This window comes from Streptopelia decaocto, assembly GCF_964273445.1.
Source record: "Streptopelia decaocto genome assembly, contig: HAP1_SCAFFOLD_272, whole genome shotgun sequence".
Lineage (NCBI taxonomy): Eukaryota > Metazoa > Chordata > Aves > Columbiformes > Columbidae > Streptopelia > Streptopelia decaocto.
In genome coordinates, this window is record NW_028115499.1 from 49438 (window position 1) to 59279 (window position 9842).

At 52.1% G+C, this 9842-nt stretch overlaps 1 protein-coding gene across 1 annotated transcript; it reads right to left on the reverse strand.

Moving 5' to 3' along the window:
* Positions 1–675: 675 nt before the first annotated feature.
* On the reverse strand, positions 676–9038 carry LOC309452721 (uncharacterized protein). The gene is made up of 18 exons (XM_082077370.1): positions 8477–9038; positions 8070–8184; positions 7651–7824; positions 7466–7572; positions 6834–6968; positions 5586–5734; positions 5354–5430; positions 4995–5097; positions 4836–4900; positions 4626–4703; positions 3628–3780; positions 3309–3478; positions 3015–3108; positions 2287–2399; positions 1725–1866; positions 1326–1377; positions 1111–1251; positions 676–825 (listed from the first exon to the last, which is right to left on the reverse strand). Exons 1-18 carry the CDS (start codon positions 8683–8685, stop codon positions 728–730), a joined length of 2175 nt encoding a protein of 724 aa, XP_081933496.1. The 5' UTR covers positions 8686–9038; the 3' UTR covers positions 676–727.
* Between the last annotated feature and the right edge of the window lie 804 nt (positions 9039–9842).

The following is a 9842-nucleotide window of genomic DNA, read 5'->3' on the forward strand; positions in this document are numbered from 1 at the left end:
ACCGTGACCACGCTCAGCCCACAAAGGATCGCAGAGCCCCTGGAGACATCTCTTTGCTGAAGAGCCAAAACCAGGTCGGGCCCTTTCCTTTCCTTTTGTTTCTGAGTCACTTGAATCCATTTCATTTCCCTGACACCGCTCTCTCATCACCCTCACAAGAGAAAAGTGTTTCCCTTTGCCTGAGGTGCCATTCCCCTGTCCCAGCTTGTGCCCACTTCTTCGCACCTTCCCCCTCGGCGGGCAACAAATCCATCAGATCGCTCTGGGAACTGCAAAGCTTCCATGGCTACCAGAAGCTCAACCCCCACCTTCTGCCCAGACCACCAGGAGGATTGCTCTAGGATGGCAGGAAGAGCCCGATAACTGATTATTAGCAGTAGCTCAGCGCAAGTCCCCGACCTGAGTACAACCATGTCTCAGGCCTCCTCAGAGGAAAAGGACACAGATGTGTGTTCCCTCTTGGAGGCGCCTGCACGACTGATATTCCGTCAGAGCAACCACAGAGAGAGACATGCTAAGTGCCTGCATGGGTTGAGAGCCTGAGTGAGCCTTCAAAGATAGGACTGTCCTCATCCAAACCCGCGAGGTCCCAAGCACTCCAATGGGGCAGCAAAACCAAGACACGGACTAGACAACACAATTTATTAAATAGCACACTGCAAGAATACAGCTGGCACCAGATGCAGGGCAATGGCTGCACAAGATGGAATGTCAAGGTCTGCAGGCTTCATTCCTCTCTCTTGTGACCACTCTGGTTTCGGGCACCGGTGCTTCCTCTGCTCTGGCATCTTGTCACGGCTGATGGTGCTGGAGGCTCAGCAGTGGCTGGGGAAGGGTTAGTGTGGGGTGTTAGTTTATACAGCAGGCTGGGCCAAAGGTGGCACTGGAAACTGGATGCTGGAAGTACAGCACTAATGTGCAGATCCAGATCCAGAAAACCAAACACTCAGATGTGTCAACAACAAAGCTACAGCATGTGGGCTACAGCCACAAGTGCAAAAATTGCGTTCCGTGGAGATAGGGATCAACCTCTTATGGTTTTTGCCTTACTTCTTGTCCAGCTCTTCCTCCCATCTCTCTTTTAGAATGCTTTACTTGGCTGTGACCTACCACAGGAGTCCCAAATGACTTCTGAGGCTAAGCCCAGGTTCCGGACTGGTTGATCCTGAGTCCCACGCAAAGCGGAAAATCTTCTCACAGGTCCTGGGTTTATCTTGCCTGCTGCATGTGCTGTTGCAACTGCACCTCCAGCTGTTGGGAAATGTCACCAACTTGTAGGTGGCAAACCAAAAGCAAGTCAAAGAGAGAGCTCTAAAGTCACTCACTTCTGTGGAAATCCGGAAGGTGGGAGGCCATTGAGACTGCTTTTGTCACCTGCTGACAGAGCATTTAAAAGTATTAAAATCTGGTGGTGTGATGATGATGATGACCCTCTCTGCTCTTCTCACTTGGGGCCCCGGGACTGCGTCCTGCTTGGAGAGGCCATTGAGCTCCGCAGCCCTGCTGGGACTCCTGGCTCATGGTTTTTAGCCATCAGGGTAACTACATCTGTGTTCCCCAACGTCATCACCATCCACTGCTACAACAGCAGCAGGAGCATCAATCGATTGCAAAATACAGCTAACAGATAATTAGCAACATGGAAAAAAGTATCAGACGAGAATCATACAGGTTCCAGCAGAAAAAAGAATCACCTCCAACCCACTAAACAAACCAGAGCTCACCTTTCTTCTTTGTTTACCAACTTGCTTGGCCACCTCAGAACAGCTGTTCTTCAGGTCTCTCTGGAAACTGGGCTGGGACTCTCTCTTCCTCGCTGTATATTCCATCAGCTTTGTCTGAGATGCCTCCAGAAGCGTCTCCAAGCTGCGCAGCAAATTAGTAAGGAAAGCATGAAACAAAGCAAAAGTCGGTATTTTTCACCTCCTCTTAGGTGAGCGGCACAGCCATGGCTTCCTTCGTCTGTCTGTAACGCACTTGACAGGCCAGGAATTGCTGAGAGCAACCAGTGCTCCAGTACCACACATCCCTTGGAGGGCCTGAAGTCTACTTGCACAGAGGAAGAAAAGATTTCCTTCCCTCCCAGGAGAACAGCAGGCAGCTTGCATTTGAGAGGCCTTGTGTAGCTTTCTAAAACCATGGACTTATGCAAAGAAGCACCTTATAAGATGGAATGTGAGGCTTGAATTTGCTCCCAAGTGGTTAGTATGTGCTATTACATTAGAGTTCAGCAGTGCTTGACTATTACTCAACGTGCTGGTTTTTTAAAGCACTAAAAAGCCATACCCGCTAGGTTCTTCCTCCAGGGTGCCATTACTTGTCTGTGTTTCCTCCAGAAGCGCTTCCAATTGGCGTTTCTTCTCAGCCGGCTTCTTCAATTCCTTGCTTTCGCTCCCACGCTGTGAAAATAGCAGAGATACATCACCCACAGAGCACAGGAACAGATCTCCATGCAGAAGGTGCAGACAGATTCTCATCTTTGGAGGTCTTCTGATTGCATTATGGGCCCACATCTTGTGGCCAAGGAACCCATAGTCCCTAAAACAGGAAGGGCACCAGAGCAGAGGCAACTGAAGAACTCCTGTCACAGTCCGATGACGCCAGTCAGGCCTTTGGGATGAAGCGCTCGGCACCACCAGAGCCCAAGGAACGTCTGCAGCTGAAGGTACCAAATGCCTCTACAGCACGACTGTCTGAAGTGCTGCCTGGGGTCTCAACCTCACAAGTGTTCTAAAGCAGAAAATACCGAAGCCAGCCCCTGACTGCCAAGTCCTTCACAAAGACGGCATTAGCTGGGACTGAAGTAGGACTGGCTATAGTCTCATGGGACAACTCTCAAGGCCAGAAAGCTGTGGAATGGGGCAGCAGGACTTGGAGGGCAGCCTGTAGTCAGCAGAACAGAGGAAATTATCTCTCCCAGGCTCTCTGGGAAAACCTCTTCTTCAAACTTCCCCACCTGAACATGGAACTTGTCTCTGGGAGCTCGTGAAAAGGGAAGGTTTTGACTAGCTTACTGAGGCAGAGGCTCGCAGCTCTTTCCGAAGGGCTTCCATGGTGTTGGCTTGTTGCCGGGCTGTGGCTTCCAGCTTGGCCATTCCGACTTGGAGCCTAAAAAAGAAGGACAGGTCTTATCACAGAAGTCCACAAGAGCACAAATCCCAAAGGAAGAGTGTGATAGAACCTCATCTGAAACAAAAGCATCTTTGAAAAGCATGTGGTATTATCTTGCTGGCATGCACAAAGGCAGTCCAGTTGTTTTCCCACAATCGCAGAAAGCAAAGCCTTGCCCTGCTGTGTGACTTCCTTACTGTTGCATGCGTTCTTCCAGCTCTGGGAGAGCTGCAGTTCCAGAAGAGGTGACCAGAAGGCTCCGCAGGTTCTCAGAAGCTGTTAGCTCCCTCTCCTTATTCTTTATGGCACTCTCCAGGGCCTCGGCATAACACTCGGTCCGGATCAGCCGTTCTTGCAGTTCCTGCAGCTGTCAAACCAAAGCAAGAATCCGCAGTAGTCGGCTTAGGCTTGATAAAAAGGAGTGGACCCCCAACTAAGGCTCCGTTCCTCACTCTGGTTTGCAACAGAAAAGGCCTGGGTCCCTGCCAAGAGGCAAGAGACAGGCTTTCTCCCTACCTGAGCTTTAGAACGGTTCAGTTCCTTCTGCAGCTGCAGTTTCTGTTCCTGCAGGTCCCTGCTGGAGCGCTTCTCGACTTCAAGTGAAACTTCTGCTCTGGAGCAGTTTCTGAGAGCGCTGACAAGCTCCTCCCGCAGCCACCTGATGCATCCCTAAAGAAATGGTGTTCCATGAGCAGGGAGCAGTCAGTAAGAAGATGACAACAGGACGCATGCTTTTAGTCATGGGATCATATCATTGGACTGATCTTCAGCATGGCCAGCAGGTGGAGGGAGGTGATTCTCCCCTTCTGCTCTGCTCTGCTCTTGTGAGCCCCACCTGGACTACTGCCTCCAGCTCTTGGGTCCCCAGCACAAGGAAGACACGGGCCTGTTTGAGTGGGTCCAGAGGAGGGCCACAGAAATGACCAGAGGGTTGGAACAAGGGTGGTGGGACACTGGAGCAGGCTGCCCAGAGAAGCTGTGGGTGCCCCATCCCTGGAATCGTTCAAAGTCAGGCTGGGCAGGGCTTTGAGCAAGCTGACCTAGTGGAAGATGACCCTGCCCATAGCAGGGCTTTGGACTAAATGATCTTTAGAGGACCTGTCCAACCCAAACCATTCTAAGCTTCTATGACTCAGTGAATTCAAAGACGAGAGATTTTGGCCACCACCAGCAGGCACCTGCCGGCACCTTTCTCAGCTGAGCACATCCAAACGACCGGCAGCTCATCAGGATGCTTTCTCTTTCCTAATACACGGAAAACGCTTCCGTATTTTCCTCCTCCAAACAGAGGCTGAGAGACTGTGCCACTGACTTTTTCCTAACCGTACGTTTTCCCTCTTCATGCAGCACCTCTGCTTCACAATGGGAACAAAAAGGGATCCAAAATAGGCTTCAGGTCCTGATTCAAAAACTGCCTCTTTGCAGCACTCCAAAAGGAACTCAGTAGCAAGAACAGGTCTCCTTAAGCTGACAGGCTTGATTTACAGATATGTGCATCAGGCCCCAAGAGTCACCTGAGTGTCGCCTTGACCATCAGTTTGTGTTGAAGCCTCCTTCTTGAGCGGAAGCTCTTCTCTCTCCAGTGCAAAAACCTGAGCGAGCAAGAACACAGACCGACAGACAGTGAGGAGAGGAATCCGCAGCAACACTGCAGCATCACACTGCCTTCTAGCAGCTGGGCTTAACAAGTGCAACAATTCTGTTAGCTCAGGAAGACAAAGTACCTCATCCAAAGAAGAGAAGTCAAAATCTTCTTCTTCTTGTGCTGCACCTGCTGCTGGCAACACACCTACAAAGCGATAAGAAGCGCCACGCTGCTGTGAGTGCTTATTTCACTCTGCTTTTCCCCAGCCGCTTCACTCCAGAGAAGCTTAGGAAATTACCAATGTGATGCTCCTCTGCAACAGGCTGCGCACACGCTCCTTGTTGGTTTGCATCATGAGGCGGCATGAGAGCTGACACTTCCTCTGGACCTTCAGAATCAGTCTGTGGAAATTAAGACATGCGTTAGAACTGGCACAAACTGCTTCTGGACCCGTCTCCATTCCTGGAGGTATTCAGGGGACGTGGAGATGTATTGCTAAGGGACATGGTTCAGTTCTGGACTTGGCAGTGCCAGCTGTGCAGCTGGACTCGATGATCTTAAGGGTCTATTTTGACCGAAGAGATGCTGGCATTCCAAGCCTGTGTCGGAAGTAGAAGGAAAAGAGCTCAAAAGTAAGCAAGCCCAGTTGGGCCCCACCTTCAGAGAAGTTAGGTCTAAATCAGACAGGGAGTCACATTCCTCCTCTTGCTGTGCTCCAGCTTCTGGCAAGACACCTTCAAAGGAGAGAAGAGGCACAATGCAGTCCTGAGTGCTTGTTTAACTGTGTCTTTTCCCATCCCCCAGGCCCTGCATTTAACAAAGGGTTCTCATTGTCCTTAAGGCCTCAGCGATTTGTCCTCATCACCTCCTCCATGCTGAGGGATCCTACCTGCTCCAGTCTGCACAGGTGCTCCCATGGGAGGGGCAGCAGTTGTCCCAGAGCAAGAGATCTCAGGTACTGCGGGACCTCCTGTGCCTCCTACAGAGCGTTCTCCTGTTCTTTTACAGTTTTTGTATTCCTCCAGTGTCTTTACAACTCTACATAGAAAAAGGAAGGAAATGAACTCAGTGATCTTATCCCCACTCTTGCATCCTCTTTCTGCTGGAAGTGCAACAGCCATTCATGAGCCATCCTACACATCTTCAGAGCCAGGTCTAAATGGCAACACACACACACACACACACACCACTCATGGCACTACTACTGCAGACTGAAGTACTCACTGCAGGCATGTTCACAGTACAGGTGCCTGTTCCTGTCAGTGGGGTAATTCTACATTGCACACATGTCATTTTCTAACAACTCTGGCAGAGGGGCAGTTTGGGCTCTGAAGAGACACCACTTTCAGGGTTGCTTCACAAGCAGAACTAGAGACAAAAAACCCCCAAAACCAAGAAAATAGTAAGAACATCCTCCAGACCAAGGCTGCTGTGCAAAATGGTGCATTAGCACAAGACCGATACTGTGCTAGAAGCATGCAGGGAAGGAACCAGCCTCTTGTTTTGCTAGAGCAATCCTCAAACATGCTTTGTTCCTCAAGAGGTTTTTACTCCACAGTTTACCCCGGCACCCTTCTCTCCTGCTCCCCATCCATATGGGATGACAGAAGGGGCAGGGGGAGAAGACACAAAGTCCAGATTCAGCAACAAGAGGTCATGGGCAGTTGTTTATGGCTCATCAAGGCATACTTGTGGGCATAACGCTGTTCATTCACCCACCAGTAGGCTGCCGTCACTAGGAGAGGGCTACTTCATTCAGCCTAGCTGTTAAGGACACGTAGCCACCTTAGGGAAGGAACAGTCAGGGGAGCAAAGCTGCCCACAAGAGGAGGAAAACCACTGAAGATTTTAATGCATCAGGGATATCGGTTGGATCCCCTCTGAAACAAAAGGCAGGTAGTTGCTAGTCAGTTGGGTGGAGCTTGGCAGCACGCAGGTGAATTCCCAGACAGAGCTGTGGAGGGAAGTTTTCCTCAGCTTGCAAATCCACTCTTGACACGGAAAGAGATGCATCAGAAGATGTCACTGAGCCCAGCTTCAACAAAGGTCTCAACACCCCATTCAAGCAAAAAGGGCTGCACATCAACACAGACATGCTGACAATGCAGCTGCTCTAACAAGGATGTAAAGCACTTACTCAGGCTTAAACTGACGGTGATAATCCAAAACTGCACGGCCATACTTGTTTCGATGAAAAAGATCAACACCATGCTGAAGAAGAAGCCGTAGTACATTCACATTCCCAGCATAAGCGGCAAGCACAAGAGTGGTCCTAAAGCATCCAAGAAACCATAGGAAATACATCAGCTTCTGCAGACATTGCCTTGCCATTACTTGAGTCCTTCTTTGCTCCTCAAACAATCATTTCCCCTCCTACAGGCAGAGCAAAATTACAGCAGAACACGTGGATGCGTCAGACAGTTGAGGGTGGTGGGACCTCGGGAGGTCTCCAGGCCAAGCGTCTCCCCGGAGCAGACTCGGGGAGGTGTGTGTGCGTGTGTGTCTGTGTTTCTGTGTGCACGTGTGTGCACGCTCACGCGCACGTGTGTGTGTGCTGGCACTACAGCCAACACTTGCTTGCAGTCCCCAGTGCAGAGATCATCCCCCGAGGTAAGAAAGCAGCCGAGTGCGGGTCTGCTCTCACAGGGGCACAGAAGGAGCTCCTCTGGGCAGCTCCTGGTTCTTTTTCAAAGCTCATTCCTATGGCTCCCATCAAGCCAGCCTGAACAATGCTCAGGAGTCCCATGCACACTTTTGATGAGAATTCACCTTTCATGCAGATCTCGACTGTGCACATCAGCTCCTTTTTGAATGAGGAACTCAACCATCTCTTCGTGGCGTTGGAGGATGGCAAGGGCAAGAGGAGTGTATCCCAACTGAAAGGAGAAATCATCTCCCTTAGAAAAACACAGGAAAGGCTGGGGAAGAGAAGCCTTACCGAAGCCCAAGCTTACCGCATTCTTAGCCTCAATCTGGGCATTGTGCTCGAGTAAGAGCTCCACCATCGCTTTGCTGGGCACGATGGCAGCCACGTGAAGGGCAGTGTTGCCGCCAGCACCTTTGCGGTCAGGGTCGGCACCGTGCTCCAGCAGAGCAGTCACGCAGTCTTTGTGCTCGTGCTCTACTGCCTGGAAACAAGCCACAAAGGAGAAGTAACTTCCGACACGTACCTTTCTCTCTGTCAGAGCTCCTGCATCTTCCCAACGCGGGAAAGTACGAGCGCCTTCACAGATTAGGCAACATATGTCCCTTCCCCACTGACTGCAAAATACCTGCTTCTATGCAGGCCTACGTCAAGAGTCACGCAAGCCAGGTATGGCTCAGTGCATAATCGACAAGCCCCACGTACGACAGCGTAACATATTCCACGTACCAGCATCAGTGGTGTTTTCCGAAACATTGCATGAGGGTTGAGCTGGCACCGCTTTCCTGCCAGAAAGCGAACGACATCTGCATGGCCGTTCGCACAAGCAAGATGCAGAGGCGTCCTAGAAATTAAATACATCCAGTTAGCACAGACAAGACGGCTGAAGACATCGTTTCAGGCTGTGGGGCCAACCACCTAGGGGCACAAGGCTCAACTGCCAAAAAAGAAGCCAAAAGCAAGCTTTCTGGTGCCAGAGCGCATCCGCTGGCTCCTGTCCCAGCTGGGCCGGCCTCCGGTAAGGGCAGCGCTGCAGAGCCGGCCTGTCCCTAGGGTGCTTGCCATCGTGTGGGGCTTCGCCGGCTCTTCCAGCCAGAGCACGTGTGTCTTCGCTATGGGCACTGCCCGCCTCTTACTGCTTGTTGGCATCCCGCGAGTTGACGTAGCATCTCTTCCGCCACCAGCGCTGCTGCAGCCAGGCCAGGTCGCCACGGGCGGCCGCGCCGTGCAGCCCGCCCCGGCCCTTCTCCCGGAGCTCCGAGGCCTCGGCGGTGCTGGGCGCGGAAGCGCCGTCAGACGGCGGCCGCTCCCGCACCCTCCCGAGCAGTGCCATGAAGCTCTGCATGGTGCGGGGGACACGAGGGCACGGCCCGCTCCGGGATGAGCAGCCGCAGGAGTCGCCCGGCGGACTCTGACGAGTCCCCGGAGACCAAGGGGAGTGGGCGCGGAGAGGGCAAGAGAAGCCCAGAACCGAGCCCCGGGTGAGCAAGGGTATAGGGCACGGAGAGGGCAAGAGAAGCCCAGAACCGAGCCCCGGGTGAGCAAGGGTATAGGGCACGGAGAGGGCAAGAGAAGCCCAGAACCGAGCCCCGGGAGAGCAACGTTAGAGGGCGTTGCGAAGGCGAGAAGAGCCGAGATGAGGCGAGTCCCGAGCTGGGTCGCAGCTCCCGACGCTCCGAGCCACACACGCACTGCCGGTCCCGCTGCGGCGGCGACAGCACTGAGAGCCGGCGGCTGCAGGGGGCGGCTTAAAAGCGTCAGCTCGGGGCGTCACAGCGGGAGGGCCGGGGGCGTCACAGCGGGCGGGGTGACGCCGGCCCGGGGCGAGCGGGCTGCGGCTCCGGCGCTGGGGCTCCCGCGGGGCCGGGCGGCCGCGAAATGCGTTTGAGAATGTGCCGTTTGCACAGCTGCGGTTCAGGAGCGCAATTGGCGGCCGTGTGCGGGCTGTTGAAGGATCCCCCTGTCCATGACACCCCCTCGGGGCTACTGGGAACGTACTGAGAAGCTGCTAAATTAAGGGATGCTGTGATTAAGTTCCGTACCCATCGTTACTGATGTAGCTGTCGTTAGCCAGTTGACATGAGATAATTGCTTCCTGACCACCTGCAAAAGGAGGGGATATTTTTCCAGTTCTGGTCCTTCTGCATGACAAGAGACATGACAGAAGATTAATTAATACATTGTTTAGAAGCAGAGTGCTTCGTTTCTATCTAACTAATAATTAATAGTTTTATTGTAAGTAAGAAACGAAACAATTATAACTAACATCATCAATTACTTCCTAGTATACTGTATTGTATGTCAAAATTTTCAGAAATTGTAATGCATATGTCATAATTGTGTGAATACAAGCCACACAAGAGCATCCAGTCTTTGGAGCACTTACGGAGGATGATCTCCAGTGTTCCCCAGCAGGAATAAAATAAAGAATGTCACTTAACAGTACAACCGACTCTGCTGTGAAGTTTATTTCTCTGCTTCAGTAGACGGTGCTGGTTTGAG

Coding starts and splice junctions, on each gene's coding strand:
- LOC309452721 (XM_082077370.1), bottom strand. CDS start 8,685: ATGCAGAGCTTCATGGCACTGCTCGGGAGGGTGCGGGAGCGGCCGCCG. Junction 8,185..8,476: donor TCGCGGGATGCCAACAAGCA/GTAAGAGGCGGG, acceptor TTTAATTTCTAG/GACGCCTCTGCATCTTGCTT. Junction 3,781..4,625: donor ATGGTCAAGGCGACACTCAG/GTGACTCTTGGG, acceptor CCATTTCTTTAG/GGATGCATCAGGTGGCTGCG.